Source organism: Ischnura elegans, chromosome 9, assembly GCF_921293095.1.
Source record: "Ischnura elegans chromosome 9, ioIscEleg1.1, whole genome shotgun sequence".
NCBI lineage: Eukaryota > Metazoa > Arthropoda > Insecta > Odonata > Coenagrionidae > Ischnura > Ischnura elegans.
The window spans coordinates 32960335-32980654 of NC_060254.1; the positions used below are offsets into that span (position 1 = coordinate 32960335).

A 20320-nucleotide genomic window follows, 5' to 3' on the forward strand; every position below is an offset into this window, starting at 1 on the left:
TTTAAAGGCTATTGGGGAAATTTAGCGAGTTTTTATAAGGGCTGAACAACTGATAACAGATTTTCCCGTAAATAGAAAAAAATTAATAACTGCAAGCAACCGCCAAGGAAGATATAAAGCATAGTACAAGTACTCTATCCATGCGGCGGAAAGAAAAAAAAATAACATCAGGGTGGATCCGAACGTGCGACCCTCGGGACCGAAGTACTACACGCCAACCATTACACCACGGTAGTTGTTGAGAACAGGTGGCGTAGTTACTAATTAAATATCCAATTATGTAAAAAAACTTGTTTGGCATGTGCATGAAAAACTGAATTTATTCAAGGTCCATACATTTTAACATTTATGAATTTTAAATTATGGTTTGATAACCCGATGACTACAATACGTATATTAGATGTTCCTTCCGGCATTTTTATATTATTCTACGTTGGTATTCTTGTGAAATAGGGTTTTTTCTTACGACCTTCGTTAAGCTATCAGTTCATAAATGTGAATGATTTTCAAATTATGGCGGTATGATGTTATTTCTCCTCATAATATAGAAGCGCCAATAATAAAAACATTGTTTTAATGCATAAATGCCTTAATTAACACTCTGTAACGATGGGATAATAACAGCATCTACGGAAGTGCTGAAAGTTTGGCATCCATTTTGCCATTACTCTGGATGTTTGTCGCCCTGGCCGTAAGAAACCCACAACAAGCTTACTTGAGAAGCGACTTCCTTATTTCTTCCTTTCACCTTATCTCAATGACTTATAATGTGCTAGCTGGGTTCTTTCTCTAATGCCCTTTTGCTGTTAGGCATTGGGGTCCACCAGCCACTTTCTAAACTTCCTCCTATTCTGAGCGAGCCACTACATATCATTCATACTCATTCCGCGCCGGGCTGCCAGTCTCTCCACATGACCTTCCCACTCCAGCATTGGCCATCCTCTTCCTTGCCTTCCCTCTGGTCTTGCTTCCATCACCTCTCTTGGTTTCCCATCCCCCTCCATCCTAACCACATGTCCATACCATCCTAGTGCTTTTCTTTCCATTGCTTCAATGATCGAGTCTTGCTGGAGTGGGCTCTGATTGTTGTATTTCTTACTCGATCTCTTCTAGTGCGTCCTGCTGCACGTCTGAGATATCACATCTCGCAGCTTTGGAATCTACTCCTGTGTTTAAGTAGTAGGGTAAGGCTCTTGATTTCATACATAAATACTGGCTGGAAAATGGTATTGTACACCCTCATCTTTGCCTTCTCCGATATTTCTCTCTTGCCTACAATTGATCTGCTAAGCTGATGATATGTTACCCCACCAGCCTCAGTGGTGGCGGGGTAACGTTCTCGCCTGCCAAACAAGAGGTCGCGGGTTCAAGTCCCGCCTGGGTAGGTTTCCCCAGTCCAGGGCATGGTCGTTTGTGTACGTTTACAATTGTTACATTTGTTTAACACCCTGGTGTAAAATGGCCAATAAGAGCTGTATCCGGTGGTTTGAGAATAAAATTAAAAAAATAAAATAAAAGATATACCAGATTTGCTTTACAGACTCTGTGGCTTACTTCAGAGGGTCTTCCATCACAAGTAATTTGTCCCCCCAGGTATTTGAACTTATCAACCTGTTGCAATTCTTGTCCTTCCCTTGTTACATTCAGCCTTTCTTGCGCCTCATTCTTTCACATGGCCGTAACCTTGCTTTTCCCCACATTCATTCTCACTCCAAGGTGTATAATGGCCTTTACATTATGACATTACATGGCCAAATACTAAAATTTTTTAAATCACATGAATGAAACACAATAAAATCACTAAAATTAGATGGTAAGCTTTTTGTTCACTGAACAATACATATTTTTAAAATTTCCTCAAAAATATATGATTCTGGTACACTTATGCTTCTGATTGGTGCAATGTACCCATTTTCAAGATCCCCCTCAGTCAAAGCAAATTTTAACCTGGAATATTCGGCTGTCAAAATACAACCATTTGAATTTCAAAGTCAATTAGAGGGCTTATGCGGGCACGATTTAACAAAATTGCATGAATTACTTGGCCACAAGGTGATAATAGTGAATAAATGAAGTTATTGTTTAGAGTTAAAAAAAACTATGTGTATTGATGGCAGACATCGTAATGGCTAACAAGCTATACAAGAGTATGTTGTTACCCAGCAATAAAGTCTTACTTTACATTGACAGTGGAATCCTGCTACCAGCACTTCTAAGCAAACTTCCTCAACATTGACCTCTTCTACCTTGCCAACTACGAGGATAAGAGTGGAATTATTTACACAGATTGTCTATTTGGTAAGAGTAGCTGGTGACAAAAATTTCATAAAAATCAGAGTCAGGTGTGGGTGAACTGGCCTGTAGTGACCCAAAAATGACCCGAGTTATTGTACTACCTTTACTTGCGCCTAATACTTCTTAGTTGATAAAAAACTAAACAAAGGAAATAAATGAGTAAATGTACGAATTTAGCAGTGTTTAAAATAGTAACAATGCTGCTTTTTCCACACTTTGCTTTATTTTTTCTAAGGGGTATCCTAAGGGAGTGATAATTTCATAGTGCACTTTTACAAAAAAAATGTGGTACGTAGCAAGTGCAGTTGAATTTTTGGTGTAGCAACATAAGAAAACAAACCACAGGAAGACAATCACCTTCATTGCACAATATTTGAGCCTACTAAATCACGTTTGCATATTCCCTGTGTATTTTATAAAAATATTGCCTACGGCATAGGGGCCAAACGAGGATTTCTACAGCAGACATTGTGGTTATCAGCCACAAAAACAACTTTTGGGGATAGTCGTAGCCATTTCCATTAGTTTTTAATTTTAATGTCTTTTCTAACAATTCATTGGGGGACTCTGACCCCGTAGACCCCCCAGCAAATTGTAAAAACTGGAAGAGTGACCAGAAAAGGCCTGCAGCTAAACCAACGACAATGAATGTTTCAACTTGGGATTTGTGGTTGAAGTTGGACCAGTGACAACTAAGGGAAGACTCCCATCTCTGACAACAGGAGACAGGTAGAGCACATTTTAATTCATTTCCACTTATCAATGTCTACTTTTTCTTCAACCTCCCAAAAACATACATACTTTTTACTTTAAATAAAACCTCAGTTAATGCAACATAATTACCTATAACTTCCATACAATACATTATCCCATTAAGAATCTATACCTAAAGCTGGAGAATAAACATTTGGATTTAAACATATAAATACAAAAAAGGAAGTTAATTTATTGAAATATAATTACAAATATACTACAAAAACAATAATATTACTTTTGAAAAGGATAATAATCAAAACCAGAGTTGTACTTAAACTTCTTTTCTTTTTTCCTTCCTTCTTCAATCATTTTCTGGACTTCCAATCTGGAATGAATATGAACATGAAATATTATTACATAAGTACTTTATTTTTGTCCTTCTCTGGAATTTTAGGGCAATAGCTACAAAATAACATTTTAAATCATCACCATAAAAAATTATTAAAATAGTTTTAGGATTGCAAATGTTTATTTGCAAGGGACTTTACTGCATCCCTCACAATAATTGAGTAAAATAAACCGCCAAAGGATATTGTGCCCTGGAGCCCTATCCAATAACTACCTAAGTCTTCTCGATTCCGAAATTTCGGAATCAAACTTTCCCTCTCCGATTCTGTTTCAGTCACTTGGAAGCACTTTTGTGCTATCCACTATGCTAAATGTACCGCATTGTTAAAAAGCGTCAATGCCTTTCAAGGCATTGCTCTCAACTGGTATCGTCTGTAACTTTATCTGATTCCTAACTCCGCACATAATCATCCATTTCCCTTAATTTTTAGTACACAAACCGTGCCAGTCTTGCAAATTACTGTGAATTCTTACCAGCTTCTGCAGCACCACTTTCAGAGTAACAATATTCAATTACTTATCAGCTGGCGCATCACTTTCCAATTCCGAGAAACGGAAAGTCATTTTCCGAGATCCACTGTCATTCTGGCTGCTCTAGGACGAGCTTCCATGATGAAAAGTTCGGATGGACTTTAGTGGATAGCTTATTCCAAAATTATGACGTCTTTCCGAGAACCAACCACAAACTATCTAAGAGCCTTTCATTACGCTTTTCGTTTACTGAACAATACATACTTTAAAAATTTCCTCAAAAAGATATGATTCTGGTACACTTATGCTTCCGATTGGTGCAATGTACCCATGTTCAAAATCCCTCTCAGTCAAAGCAAATTTAAACCTGGAATATTCGGCTGTCAAAACACAACCATTTGAATTTTGAACCTTAGTGGATAGGGCCCCAGGTGGCAGAAAAGGAACCAAAACATTGTACCCTTTTTCCCAACTGTTGGTGGCTGGACGGTAGAGAGCTATGTAGTAGCCAATCAGAGGCACTTCCCCTTCCACCCCACCATTCCCCTCCATGTGCCCCACAAACGCTGCCAGTCCCTTGAAATAACTGCATGCAAGGTGGAACGAACGGCAATAATCAAAAGCAACCCTGTAAGCTGGAGAGTGATGTACCGTACGGAAGTCAAAGAAAGACTGAAGACTTCTCCACATTTTTGCAAGCCACTCTTCAAGTGATTGGCAAGAAGAGTGAAAGGGATACAATTGTGTTCAAGGTCACCTGCCATCAGTTGGGAAAAGGACTATAAGTGGTGGTTAGCTACCCTCATTCCCTGACGTTGCCTATTCAGGTTTCCATCTGCCCCCTGGAACTGACTAGAGGAAAGTAATGTTTCTCCTATATAATTCCTGTTTGGAGACATTCATGGATTCTCACCCCCTGGCACAATCAAACTTGGAACTTCCATAACGAGAGCGAGTGTGACTAGCGGTATTATTTAGTTTGGCATCTTTGGAGACAAGGATGAGACTTCAATGACATCTCATATCTTGCGTGTGAACTTCCGCCTTGAGAATGTGTGGGGGAATCTTTGGATTTGCATTGTTGGAATCTGAAGAAAAGGGTTTCTGGGCATTGATTGTTTATTCCACTTCTTAGATGTTCGCTAACTCAAGATTGCGAAGGAATTAGCAATTCTCACAACCATTGTTACTCCATCTCCCTCCCTACCGCTGGCTTAGCTAATCGCTAGCAGTAAATGAAATGGTATAAATGCATTGAGCAACTATGAAGAGTGGTAGATGTTATTGTTTGCATCAAATTTTTTCCAGTCTTTTAAAAATGGAGAACTTATGTATGTATTTGATTTTCAAATTATCATATATTTCAACTCTGTAATAATTCTATGGGCAGCATTGACTGATTATCTCCAATTTTGAAATATTGGATAGTGGGTAACATGTCAGCCTCATTGGTCCATAGATGTCATGTGAATTTGTGCGCAAATCACTTTTTTTTGGATGTTATGCATTTTATCTCATTTTATCAGATCTTTAAACTACATGGTGGTGGTATTTGGAGGCGACCAAGAGCTGAGGTCATTTGGGCCATGAGGGTAGGGTAAGTAAGGAAGGGTGGAGAGAATCCAGCATTGGCATTAGCATGCTGTTAACAAAAGGCACCAAGGGGACCAAGGCATAACGCTCATTCGATGGACAGAGTGTTGCGCTTGAAATGTCCTCCACACAACACTTGAGCAGAGATCGGGTAGTCCCTGAAAATTCTCTGCCTCCGCTGGTATTCGAACCAAAGCCTTCAGTGTGGGAAGCCAAAACTCTACCCCCTACACCAACTCGATCCCCTTCAATTCAGGGATTAACATAAATGTATATGAAATTGAAAATGTTTCATAATTTTAATTTAAATGTTAGCCAATAGAGATAGAGCCAAAATGGTGCGTTTAAATTTCTTGTAATTCTGTAAATAATGAAAGGAGCAGAGCATTAAAAACAGTCACAGTGCAAATATAACAAAGTTAGCTCTGATATGCATTTATGAGAGTCTGTTCTTTAATTTTTTGGACTCTCATTTCCATGCTACGAGAATTACTGGATCAGATAGTGCTCAACTTTTACTTGAAATGATATATACCACAACTTGAAAGCAAAATTTGACAGATTTCAATCCTAAGGACAGAACCTAGCCAGCCTAGACAAGGAAATATTTACTAGAGAGTTGAACGCTCTACAACAAGAATATTGACATCAGCTTGGTTTATAATGATCCTTCATCTTCTAGCTCACTAACCACCCATCCAGAAGAACTCCACATTCCATTCTAGTTCCGATGTAAAGAAGCATGTTAAGCTAGCTCCTTCCATGGGAAGGAGCTTCAAAACCCAACTATCACTCTAGGCGGTAATGAGTCAACTAAAAGGCTTGCTGGTTAAGAAATATCTGGAGAGAAGGGTGCAACAAACTTTCTTTCCACAACCTTCTGAAGATGGATTCATATACTACATAACTTGTATTCCAATTATGTAATAGTGTATAGTTGCTGCAGCTATATCAGCAATGTCTGCTTGCTTCAGCATGCATTTAAATCTTATGCACATTGGCCCTTTTTACAAATGGCCAAATTACCCTTTACTCGTAATAAAGTATTCATCACAACACTCACACCAGGATGTAAAATTGGATGGCTTAAATGAAAAGTCACTTGCAGGACCAAAGTGCACAAAGCATTTTCTACACTTATAACTACCTCTCACACAGATGACAGAAGAAGATATTATGGGTGACCTAACCTTCAACAGAATAATGATTGGATGGTTTTACAGCAAAGAATTCTTTAATAATCATGAACACATCCACAAAAATCACTCATTTACTTACAGTATATGTCTAAATATAGTCCCCCCTTTTTTTTCCAAAAATGCCCTCGGTAAAAGTAAAGGGGGGAACTATATTCAAACACATTTTTTTAACTTTTCCCGAAACTGAAGCCTCAAAATAAGGGGGGATCTATATTCAGAGGGGGACTATATTCGGAGAAATACGGTAATACTCATTTAAAATACATTCCGCCCATTTTAGACGCATACTTAGAAAGTGTTAGCAATTACCACTAGAGAAAAAATCTGCAGAGAACATTATATATATATCCTAAGTTCGTTCCTATTCAGTTTATCTACTTTAACTTTAAACTGAATATATGTACTTACCTGTAAGGAGGTGGCTTCATTTCTTCACCCAATGTGCACTCTGGAGTTTGATCAGCCTCAACCTTAAATATACGTCGCCTGACAACATCTACATCTCGCTCATATTCTTCATTTAAATATTTGAGACAGTTTGGTGGCCCATCAAACTTGAATACAAAATAGCTGAAGATACAATGCATTGGAGAAATATTTTAGATTCAATACCAGGTAACAGGAAATAAGTCAATACATAAATTACACCATGCAACATTGAAAATTTTTTTTCTCCAAAAGTAAGTGTTCTTAGCATAAGTATTTCACTTCTGAATCTGAAAATGACACATAACATTGCATCACCCACAGTTTTGGCAACAAACATATACTCTGCCAATATTAATATCAGATGAAATTATATAGATGTACCTATACATATGGCAAACAAGCATAGTTAAAGGAAGTTCCTCCAAAATGCTGAAATACCCTATCTCCATTTTCATAAACTTCAAATGTGTAGGATTAGTGCAAAAACTGGGTGATACAATACTTTAAATATCATTAATGTCAAAATAAATTCAGAACACCTACATTTTTGAAAAGAATTGCTTTGACTATGCAAATTGTTGCACAGTTGCAAGTTGTTATCAAAGTTTCCCATACCTAGATGATATAATGATTATAATAATGATATCATTTTATTTATGTTGTTTACCGTGGACACATAGAAATCATCATTAGATATCAAAAAGTAAGAATGAATAAGGATATTATTGATATGGCATAGAATACATATTTCATTTTTAGTGGCAAGGTAGAGATGAAAGGGTTTACATCCCCCGTAAATGTTGGTAAGATTAGGAGTAAAAACCTCCAAAACTACATTTCCCCAGTAAAACCCTCAGAAAACAATTTCTGTCTATGGCCTTGTATCTTGGTAATTAGATACTCAAACAAAATTTCTGCAAAGCTAAAATATGGTTCCTCGTGCAAAAGTTGTTGAACAGATTTCTTAAAATGAAATACTATTGTAGCTCATGTTGAGATAAGGTCATTGAATGCTGAGATGCATAATGAGGCCCTCTACTCAGACCCAAAATCATAATAATTTAAATGAATTTGGTAGAGTGAAGGGATAGATTAGCTACAAGGAATATACAAATCTTCCTCACCATGCCATTCTCTCTCAAGTTTAAAATAAAAAATACAGGAAAGCTGCCGTCCACTTTCCATGAGTAGGTTAAGTCAGGACCGGAAATTGGAGTTTTGTCAGGTGGGGCAAAGATCAGTTTGGCGCTCTCCCTGATCCACCTCTCTCCTTCCCTGACCACTAAAATGTAACACATACATCTGCAAGCTATTTTTTAGAGATGTAGTGGTTGAAATTACACATCATTTGTTTGCTATTATAAGTATAATTAATATTGTTGCTTAATAATTTATAAATAAATAATATTTTGAAATAATTAATTGGAAAAATTAAAAAACTTTTCCATTAAACATTTCAAATTTTGCCACCCCCTGAAATATGCAACCTGAGGCACACTCCCCCTCTGCCCTGCCCTAATTCCAGGCCTGGGTGAAATCATTAAGGTTCCCGGTAAATTAACTCCTTCTGGGAGCACCACTCATTGAAGGTACGAACTGCTCACAATAATTTAAATAACAAAGAACAACAAGGGAGGTTGAGTATTTGTGAGGAATACAGCCCTGAAAAATAACCTCTGCACTCGGCCACAATAGGGTAGTTTCCTTCATCGAAGAAAACGAAAGGCATTGATTGCGATTCGTTACCCACCATTAGTGCATTCATAAAACACGAATTATTTGGTTTTAGAAATACCGGTTTAGACGAATGGCAAGGGCCAAATTTTATCCTCATTTGAAAAAGGCCAGATTGGCGCCCATGCAATTCCACTCCACGTGATGTCTAGCACCTAGTTTCTACACGAGAGGATAGGAGTTATACATCGACTGAGGTTACCAATGCATGAGGCACAGAGCTCAGGGAAACATGTCTTAATAATCACCTATTAAAACTGGCTAAGGTCGGAAAGTTTTCTTCGTTTGATAAGGTATTAATAAACCTTTTTTAAGCCAAGCGCTACCAGATAGCATGGTACTCAGCCACCCGCTAGCATCCTGCGTCGTATCAGCTCTCAGAGCCTCAATCAAGGTCACCTCACAAGGCGGGAGGGGGAACCAGAAATGCGTCACACGGACTTTTTCCCATCATTCCTACTTACGCGTCGCGTTTTCGCGCGCTTGAAAATTTTCACTTTTCATTTAATCGCGAAAAATAGATATCGTCATTTAAAAATCTAAAAGCGTGAAATACGTACTCCAGGAGTAATAATCTTTCGATTTAGGCAATAAAAAAATAATAGGAAACCACCCTATTGTTCGGCTGCTAAAGGGTTATTTCCCATTCCACATTTTGATGGAGAAATGGCTGAAGAATGTGCACTAGGCAGGGTAATCAGAAACCTACGGCTGAAAACCCAATACAATCATACATACTTGAGCAGTACAAGCGTACTTTACAATAACCAGGGAAACTTTCGGGGCTTGGATTCACAAATAAGGCATTTAAAAAAATAATGATTTAGAACCATAATAATATATTTAATCATAGCGATCTAGGATCACAGCTGACAGATAGACTATAGATCCTGCTTTTGCGGAAAGACCTTTCTGGGTAGTCATATGTCCAGAATAAGTCACATTTAATTTGATTCTGTACTTAGGCATTCTGTGATAGTAACAAATGAGGGAGCGTTTCCTCATTCAGAGCAGGAGGGACGATTCTATATCTATGTCATTATGGATACAAGGATTGGTGGAAATTAATAGTGTAACCATTAGATTGGCACTACACATAAAAAAAGAGATCCTGCAATTATATCAAGGTTCTATGGGGTTAGTTGACTGCGGCAGACATGAGGTACCATCTTGGGATAAAATTAATTGAATTAATTCAAAAACGAATACAAATACAAAAAAATCAGCAATAATCCAAGTACTGAGCCTAGAGGCACACCTGAATGTAGCTCATTACACGCTGAGACAGATTCGTGTAAGGCAAAAAATGGTTAAGTAGCAATATTATAAAATATACTGAGGAACAACCTGGCCTTTTTGTGAACAATGCCATGACTTCTCATCTTGTATGGGGTATCCATTTGACCCAAGTTTTCAATTTGGCGCAGCACTCCCCCTCTCTCAAAAATTGAGCCGGCAGCTCTTTTCAGAGCATTCACCGTCTCCACCTGAAAAAATCGTGAAAGACCAAGTGAACAGAGCACTACATTACCTATATCCATTACTCGGAACACTATTTTACAGTACCTTCGGCATGGTTCTTAGCAGAAGAGCCAATTCGTAAGTAGGCATGACGTTAATTTGACTATTAACTCTTCCTTGTGCAAATCGTCCGATATGATACGGCTACTTTACGTAGCACTATGAAAAAAGTAATCAAACTAATGCTACATAACAAGAATTAATTCTCTGTTCCACTTGTTTTGAATAGTTTTTGGATAACTGGGGAATTCGTGTTGGCTGCTGTTAGCTTCAAACAAAACCTAATCGAAATCGCTGTTGATATTTTAACAGCATAGCCAAAGTCTGAAAAATTATCTTTTCGCTGGTTTATCCACAAGTCCACCGTAAGAAGTTAGTGGAATTCGGAAAAAATGAAAAATAAGTTATAAGAGTATGAATTTGTTAAAAATGAATGCTAATGAAATGGTTTAATAATTTTTGAAAGGTTATAATGATGACAGATGCACATAAAAGAGAATCTTTGGGTGTGGCGCAATATTAATTGGAAGTTAATTTTGTAGTAAAGTTACATTTTTTATGTCACATTATATCCAATGCACACTTATGCCTTGAATTTTTTCTCGGGATTTAAAATGTTTGACCCGTTATCAACCCAAAATGGATATTTTATAATTTCAAACGTTGGTACACTGTACTGGCCAAATTGCCTTCTTCAATTTGTCAACAAAAATGTTTGAAGGCAGTGTTCAGTGTCCGACTTAAATGTTTGGAAATTGTTTTTCGTTTTTCTGTATTTTCACATAACTTCAATGGTTCCGTGAAATATCCTGCAACACTCTCTTGAAAATTTACAGAGATTAACTGTTAAAGTTCATATTCAGATATGAATGTAAAACCTATTGTCACTTGTAAGTGTATCCGCATCAGTATTTCGTCGTGATTGTTGTTTCACAGCATGATATTGACAATAATAAGTTTGTCTGATTATATCTGGAGAATAAATGCCTTTCATTCTCTCTGTTGTCACGTAATTATTTTCAGATGCGGGAGATAGCAACCTTTTCTCCACCTTGCAGCCTCTTCTGGTTCAATCGCTTCCTCAGGAGCCTACTGAATGGAAACGCTCTTATGGGAGACCTATTAAGTCGGTGTTCGTTGATGCTACATTTGTACCCTTCTCGAGTGATCTCTTACCCCGCGAGTCTGATCAAAAGCTAATAGGGAGACCGATTTTACACGTATACTGGACCGATTGTGTGGTGGGTGATAATTTTTGGCTCTTGTGTTTTTAGGGGGTACTTAGTAATCTCCAACAGCTTCGTGAATTATTATACTAGAACTATGTATACCTTGCAAGAATTTTTATGTTTTGGTTTACCCATTTTAGGATGTAGATGTGTACAAAGCTTCAGTACGGGATGACATTGAAGCGTGGCTCAAGGCTCTTTCTCAGCATTCTATTCGAGATTGGATGATTGTAATCGTTGAAACTCCAGAGTTGAAGAAGACGAACAAACTTATTCCTCGGACGACTGTGCTTGACAAAATAAGGAGTGATTTTGCCTCCAAGAATGCAGACCGGTAAGCCATTCAAATGTAATGTTTCGTTGAGAGGCGGATCCATCAATTTGATTCCAAATAAATTCCAACTAAACCAACAAAAAAAATTGTAGAAATGGGTTGAAGTACAAGACTGCAAAAGACCTTTGAGTGAACTAATGAATGAAAGGGTAATGTTAGTACCCTATAGAGCGAGAGAGGAATGCCTTAAAGTGTTCCCATAGTCACCAGATTGAAATGCCTAATAGCCAACCTTCATGATAGACTAAATTTCAACCCTTTTATTTTGTTATTTCACTTCCCATTTTAAATCCTCCAATTAATTTTCAGTTAGTGAGGGATTCCAAAGAACAGTGGTTTAGCCACGGGGGGAGTCCGGGGTTTCCGGACCCCATATAAGAAAACAAAATATTTAACAATCATGAAGTTACAAAATATTTCTTTAACTAATGAAGTTGTTTTGATTATGAAAAGTGTTAAAATTAGTTTGAAACCCATTACTTAGTACCATGTTTTTCAAAAATTTTCTCCCCTGGTTTTGGACCGCTCCCCACCCCCCCCCCCCCCAACGAAATTCCTGGCTACGCCACTGCCAAAGAAGATAAATATGTGGTGATATAGAGGTTAGCCTAGTGAAGGATGGAGTGCATCGTAGCAATACATGGATTGGTGGCCTGTACTAGTTATCATTATCAAAGATGATTAATTTTCAAATGACTTAGAATTTTTGTTTGTAGATGGCTTGAACACAGCGGCAAGTGCACGAGGAGCACCATTGTATTGCTTGTGTACTACATTTCACAATCAATACAATGGTGCTTCTTGCATGGGATCACGGTGTTCAGGTTGACACATTGACCCTCTTGGTCATGTAGCACATATTTCCTGTGATGCCATGCATGCTTTTTTAATCAGTTGCATACTATTGGTTCTTGAAACATACTGTATGTTTTCCAATCAAACTGAGATTGATTTGATAGGCTCTGCTTGGTATAGGAAATGGAATGGTCTAGCCTGATTGATCTGATTACCGTATATGTCTGAATATAGTCCCCCCTTTTTTTCGAAAAATGCCCAAGGTAAAAGTAAAGGGGTGGACCATATTCAAACACATTTTTTTAACATTTCCCGAAACTGAAGCCTCAAAATTAGGGGGGGGGGACTATATTCAGAGGGGGGCTATATTCGGAGAAATACGGTAAGTGGCTGAGTCAGTCCACTTTCCAACCAGCTTGATTTTTCAGATGGATGCCGAGAGGAATGATAATTGCATTCACCAATCTTCATAAGAATTTTAATCATGATACATTCTGGATTTCATCCAGCCAATTCTTGGACACCTGTTATCAATTGCATGAAAAGCAAAGGAAAACAATCGTGCGAAAGATCCACAGAGAAAAAATCATTCGCCTTGACCGGGATTCGAACCCGGATCCCCTGATTTCCGGTCGAGTGCTTTAGCCAGTTAAGCTATCGAGGCATCATTCTTCCCTGTGGATATTTTCGGACACTACCTGACAAGATGTTGCTGGACTGCTGAGCATATAATACCACAAGCAGTCCAAAACGTGCGCACAGCGCCACAGCCGGAGAGCAGGCCCGGACACAAAGAGGTGTTCGCTGTAGACTAGTTTAAAGTATACCGCGACTAGCCGCGGTGATAACTTTTACGGGAGTCACCCGCAAAAGTTATCACTGGGTGACTCCCGTAAAAGTTATCACTGCAGCTAGTCCCGGTATACTTTAAAAAAAGGAAAACAAAAAAAGAATGTTAAATGTACATCAGCCAATCAGATGACACTTGACCTTTATTGTTGTACTCGTCAAACGGTCAATTCAGTTCACTGAAAACCTACATTCAGATAGTAGCACGCTTTGAGATGGGAAGACAAGTCATTTTTCAAAATGATGGCCAATATGACTGCATTAACCTGGTGTAGAGCCCAATACCTGAATATCGTTCGCCATGAAAAATTGAAATCGTTTATGATTTAATGATTTCTAATGATTGGTGGTGGTTATGAAATGCATTTTCCTTCTATACAGGGTTGTTTCAGCTGTAGATCCTGTTAGAAGTGAGTCTAGGTGGGCAGACTCTTGGCGTGGAACGTTAGCTCGACTGAGGCTTTTATTGCTGACAGCTTATAATGCAGCCTTAATTCGGTTTGAAGAATTGGTTAGGATACGTAGGGAGAGGAGGAATGAACCTGGCTGGAGCTTTTGTCAATATTTTCTCCTTCAGGTGAGTGAGGATGAGTTTTTTTGATAATTATTTATGATAATAATGAATTATTTTAACTCTTATATCAGGTGCCATTTATAATGAACCTTTACGTGTAGTGACCACTGCACCTTCACTGGTTCTTTCTCCTAAGTAGTGAAGGGGAATGACTTACGCTATATATGTAGTCTAGTTTAAGATTTTCCCCCATTCATAGTCATGTGATTGAGATGTCTGATTGCTTAAAATGTATCTTCTTTCATTTTTTTTCATTTCAATGCAATTCTTTCAGTTTTCATGCACGATTGCTTCCATGATTGCCCAAAGGGTGATTAACTTACGTTTAAATTATCCTTAATTGGTAATATTTTGCATAGATTGACATAAAGTGGAATTAGAAATATTGTTTCCGTATATTGTATTTAATCAGCAGTCATATGAAAATTATTGTGTTGCAACCTGTTCCTTGATTTATTCTTGAGCCTTGTTTTATTGGATTTTAATATTAAAAATAAACTTTCTCAAAATCTCTTGTATTACAGTCACTCAAATTGTGATGGGGTGAATATTTCATTGTTCTTTGTGTGAGTGCAAGTTGAAAAAGGCTCCCCTTCTCACATTTCCATTACTTTTATGTGTAGGATCATGGTGATCTCTAATTGTTAAGATTTTTGGCTCATGTATCTGCATTAAATGCTCGTTTTCATCTAGGCCAATCAGAGTTTCTCTAACAAATCAGTGGAGTCGGTAGAATTCTCCTTTCGAGTATAAAGTAAGCTGTTTCTTAGAAATTTAGGAGTTAGGACATTGGAATAGTGGTAGCTTTATATGGTTGTAATTGGTGCATTAAGAAAATCAGGAGTTCTGTAGCCTATGGATGAGTCAAGTGGCTGTCTCGTCATATGATCATATTTTCTCTTTAACATGTATTAAAGATGTTATTCATTCCTGTGATATAAAATTTTAGATTAAGCCTCATGGACTTCATAAAGATATTTTTAAATTTTGAAAAACTAGTCCAAAAAATAGTGAAATTTTGTTTAATTGTTACTTGCAAAATCAACAAAGCAAAAAATTTCTGTACTTCTTGCAAAATTTTTGTCCTTGGAGAATGTGCTAGGAAAGATAACGGTGGAAATCTGAAAAATTCACCAGTGAAAGTATATGGTCAAGTTTTGTGTAAAAAGCTATTTGAAATTTTTTATGACTTTTTTATCATCCATTTGGCTTCTGCTGCTTGACTGTATAAAAAAATTTAAGACTCAAAATGTTTACCTTTAATATTTAATGGTGTGATTTTTATTTTCCATGAAAATGTTCTAAATTTAGGGTTTTGACCAGCTCTTTTTGATTTCTTCCCTCTGAGAGAAGTGATTGTGACTTCGCATGAAAACTCAAATCATTTGATTGGGAAAAGATTTTATAAAAATTATTTTACCTGTAAAATTTGTAAACATTGGACTTCATAGTAAGTAGCATTTGTTCTTTTTTATTTGCAGGAAGAATTGGCATTTGTCCTAGAGATGCTTGGTCTATATGATGAAGCATTAGTGCAGTATGATGAACTTGATGCTCTCTTCACTCAATTTGTCCTCAATTCCAGTGTTGGAGGTATGGAAATAACAAAAAACTCAGCTACAGAGTATAGCTACGAGGGATGTTTGTTTTTTCAACCTCCGATGGGTCGTGAACAGAAGACGAAGTGATTGATTAAAAATTATTTCATTGCTAAATATTGAGCACACTCGTGGTGTCCTTTCGATATACAGTAGATTCCGGTTAATTGGGACATATCGGGGCTTGTGCACTTTGCTCCAATTAGGCGAACTATCCTGTATATGGGCATAAAGAAACGTTGAAATGATAGAAAGAAGACTAAAGAATGTTTATTATGCAACATAATTTTATTAAACTATTAATTTGATTAATAAATCAGCGAGTTTAGTTAATTTATTACCGTTTTTAAGAATTATAACAATTGGGTCAAAAATATTTTTCACAGCCTCGGGCGACGCTGAATGAATGTCTTTTAGGAGGTCCTGTTAAAGAAAAGTCCCCTCCTCTTGCGGACAGAATAACAAAAAGAGCTTTCAAAATAGGGCAAGAACAGGAACATTTGTGAAAAATAAGAGTAAATCAAAGGAGGAAAAAAAATAGTTTTCTGAAAAAAAAAACATTTAATTTCGTCGCGAGTATAGAGTCTATGTCGCCGAATCATGGCCCAATAAAGCGGCATGCTGTCCCAATTAAGCAGAGAATGGTCTGGGATATTCCTCTGTTGGGTTCTGTTCTTCAAGATATGCCCCAATTAAGCGGCTGCCCCAAGTAACCGGTGGACCCATTAAACAGAATCTACTGTAATTGCCTTGCAGAGTGAGGAATTGCCTGTGCACAAGCTTAACTATACCTTCTTCATACGTAGTATGTTGCCACCAATGACTTTGCCTTTGTCCTGAAGCTCATTGCCCGTTTGAAAATGCTTCCCTCCTATCTACATCTTCATTTCGGCATAAAGATAGAAGATACACGGCACTAGGTTGGCATTGCATGGCTGGTGATCGAAAATGTCCCATTGAAATTGCTCAAGGAGCAGTTGGGCTGCATCCGTGCTTAAATGACAAGCATTGTCATGGATCAGAACAATTCCAGAAGTCTCTTCTTTTGTTGTTTTGCATGGGAATAGTTATAATGTTTCATACTGAGCAGCTGCATTTACATTAAAATTCTCTTTTCTGGGCATTAAGGTCAAGATAGGTCAATGCTAAAGCCATTCGGCAAGTTTTCTGGCTGTCACTCCATAGTGCATACTTGGTGGGAGAATCAATATAGGCAGTGTAGTTAATGAGATTGCTGCTTAGCTTAAACTAAGAGCTTACAGTCAGAAATGACTTGAGTGTGCGGTGCAGAGGACATGTAGCTGCCCTATCCATGCAGTACCCGCCTGTTGTTTACATGGCATTTTTGCAGAGGGATCGGAGATTGAAAAAAAACAGCCCTCGTATTTTAGTGCTTCTCCAAATGGAATTAAATAATCCCAATTTTTGTCAGTATAAATAAATCAGTCCTCTGTCCCTAAAAAGTGTTTTATGATTTGTACTTGAAAATTCCTTGAATTCTCGTGAAAAGTGTTTGTTACATTTTATTTCATAAATTCAATTAAACCTGTCTTGTGAGACTGTCGAACAGAGAGAAGAAAAGTGGCTTCTTTATGAGGTGACCGCTGATTGAATAATAAAGATGTAGGTTTTTCAAGAATGAATCGTTATAAAAATAGCCATGAAATAATTTTCTTCCTGAAGCTAGAGTTTCAAACTTTAATTTCTTGTGCACATGGTGTAAAAATCTTGCTGGAGATATGAATTTAACACTGCTCATTGCAAGGCAATGAGGTATGGCTCTAGTTTATTTTTAATTTGAGCGCTTAAGTAACCGGAATGATCAGAAGTTATGGATATAGTCCTTAATGTAATCTAAAATGAGGCGTTATATGTATGGAAGGGATATCTATTTCATTAAATTTATATTTATTTAAGTTGTGAAAAAGTCATTTGTTGCTATGAATGCATTCCTTGTGATCATCTTCTCCTCTAAATTTCTAGCAAACATCATAATACCGGTTCTAATCTTACAAATTAAATTTATACTTTGTTGGAAGTATGTACAGTGCAACCTCGATATAACGACACACCACGGTGCACTAATAAACACTCGCTATAGCGAATTGTCGCTTTACCGGAGGTGGAGCAAATAATAGCCAATATACCTGTTGCGAACAGATATACAGGAACAGGAGTGGTGCGGCGACAGATAAACATCTATCCGATGAACGTAAGCATAAATCCAGGCGAAAGGCGATGTTTTTTTTGCATCACTAAATTTCCTTACTCAAATAACGACTAACTATTCAAACAATTTATAAGCGCCGCACTGAATAAAAATCATGCAAAGCATTGTATCGTCAATCATTATATTTATCGAACGACAGTTTACCACATAAATTTGAGACTGAGCACTCCATTAACTTCATTTCTAACAGATCGCTAGCAATTACAGAGGTTAAGGAGTCTTGATGAAAGTCTTCCGGCGGTGAAACCCTCGCTATGACGAGAGCCAACACCGAAAGGGTCTCGTAAAAACGAATTTTTTAACACGCTCATTATAGGGTCAATTGACGGTGCATCGGCTATCTCTCGTAATAGCGGGGGTGTCGCTATAGCCCGTACTCGCTTTAACGAGGTTCCACTGTACTTAAATTAATAATTAAGTTTAAGTTTAGTTATGTTTAAATTAATAACTTTTGGGTAACGTATTTGGATTTCCTTAACATAAAAAGTGGTTGCCTACAAACTTTCATGTCTTAATAATAAATGTTTTTCTCTTCCCTCAGAGACTCCCTCTTGGTTGTGCAGCTTCCAACGTCCATTGGAGAAATGGGATGGTATATGGCTAAACCATTCGCTAAGAACATCAGCAGGTGCCGGAGAGAATGATGGAAGGAGACTCATTGAAGAGGGCTGTGCTTCCCTCTTAGATTTCCGTGGTTATCTCTTTTCTCGCCAGTGTGCCCTTCTTCTGCTTACCTGCAAGCCATGGGAGGTCTGTTTTATATTCTCTGTTATCTGTGTATTTTTCCTTTTCATATATCTTATAGCTAGAAGTTTTGCATATACTGCCCTTCCTTTTCAGTGGATTAAAAAGCTTTCGTTTTCTGTTATGATATGTGTATTTGTTCCTACCATCTTCTCTGATTAGTTTTGTAGTGCTCTTCTCATGTATTTTATTTCATCCAATTCTCATTCTCATTTAATGACATGTTGTGAGTTCACTTTTTACTATTTGGGAGGTTAAAGTTTTTGATGGATTTGCTATGAAGTAATATGATTTTAATGCAAATTTAGAAAACGTTCATCATTTTGGAAGCAGTGGTTTAGGGAAATTGTGTTAAAGTAGATACTTGTGGCAAGGGCATACCCAGGATCATAACTAGGGGGAAGTGGGGGGAAAGCCATGGTCTAGGGGGGACGCAAGCCAAGTTGTGACATTTTAGTACAGAAAAGGTGAATGAAACCAACATTTTTAAGAAATTTATTACAGCACTTTATTAGTTTATGAGATTATTTCCTTGAAAAAATAGTTTTATTTTAGCTACATATCTTATACTAATACATATCATTTTTTGTGGGTTTAAAGAAACTTTGTTGAATACTTTCGTTTCAATTCAGTACTGATTTTTCTTAAAGACTTACGATTTTTGCTTGGGCGTGTTTATGGATGGTTAGTGTTTATTGCTCCACAAGTCATGGGTGGTACGCCCATCCATGCCAAGCCATGGGCGGTATGCTTATCATCCATCATTCAATGCAATAAACACTTATCATCCTTTTTCGCTTTCAAATATAGTTTCAATCTGGACAAGTGGAAAGTAGATGGCTTCATGATAATACCTAAATTGCTTTGAGTCTACTTCACCTTCCTTTCTATTACCCTCTCTTAGTTTTTAGGTGCCCTTCCTTCCTTTCTAATTCAGGGTTCATACTGGTCAGGGTATAACTTAAGAGGGACAGCATAAAAGTGAAAATAGTAGTTGAACATCCAGAGCATTGCTGCATTCAAGCAGCAAGGTGGGCATTTTGTGGTGTTTGCATTTAGATATATAGCGAGAAGTAGGTGGAGAAGGGAGAGTTGGAGCAAAATTTGGCGAACCTGAAGACCAAGATGGCCACTTAAGCAGTTGATAACAGAAATAAGGGCAAAAATGTGCAAATCGGTCAGTATTGGCTAGCCAGGGATAAATTGAAGTGTTTTTATTATTTGTGTAATTTTTAATCATCTGAAATTTTTAAGTGGACACGGCTTCGATATTACATTTTGCATCATTTTTTTTAATTTTGACTTGAATATGTTTCTCTCCTTTAATAAATTTTTTTTTTCACAATGTACTGTTGAATCCAAATGTGTTGCGATTAATGGAGCAGTGCCACCTTCACGGCAGTTCAGAAATGAAGTTTTGGTATTTTCCATAGGGGGGACATTTACTCCTTCAACTTCTAAAAAAATATACTTTGACATATGGGCCAATTGATGAGGGAAAGGAAATTGAAGTTCTGGAGGCGGATTTATTATCTAGCATGAGCTGCACAATTCATGTGGTATTAAACATTGCACATATCCCGTACACATTTCTCTTTAGCATGTTCAGCGCTGCTTCAGT

The 20320-nt window shown here is 37.4% G+C and overlaps 2 protein-coding genes across 2 annotated transcripts in view; one reads left to right on the forward strand and one right to left on the reverse strand.

Annotated features, from left to right (window-relative positions):
* Positions 1-3221: 3221 nt before the first annotated feature.
* Positions 3222-10631, reverse strand: LOC124165763 (probable 28S ribosomal protein S6, mitochondrial). The gene is made up of 4 exons (XM_046543253.1): positions 10392-10631; positions 10173-10312; positions 7071-7232; positions 3222-3376 (listed from the first exon to the last, which is right to left on the reverse strand). Exons 1-4 carry the CDS (start codon positions 10434-10436, stop codon positions 3283-3285), a joined length of 441 nt encoding a protein of 146 aa, XP_046399209.1. The 5' UTR covers positions 10437-10631; the 3' UTR covers positions 3222-3282.
* A 400-nt stretch (positions 10632-11031) lies between these two features.
* Positions 11032-20320, forward strand: part of LOC124165318 (trafficking protein particle complex subunit 10) — a 35084-nt gene continuing 25795 nt past the window's right edge. Inside the window, exons 1-6 of the mRNA XM_046542672.1 lie at positions 11032-11236; positions 11370-11587; positions 11716-11909; positions 13935-14130; positions 15609-15720; positions 18497-18705. Of these exons, the coding sequence (XP_046398628.1) occupies positions 11212-11236; positions 11370-11587; positions 11716-11909; positions 13935-14130; positions 15609-15720; positions 18497-18705 (954 nt within the window). The 5' untranslated portion in view covers positions 11032-11211. The remainder of the gene's footprint in view (positions 11237-11369; positions 11588-11715; positions 11910-13934; positions 14131-15608; positions 15721-18496; positions 18706-20320) is intronic.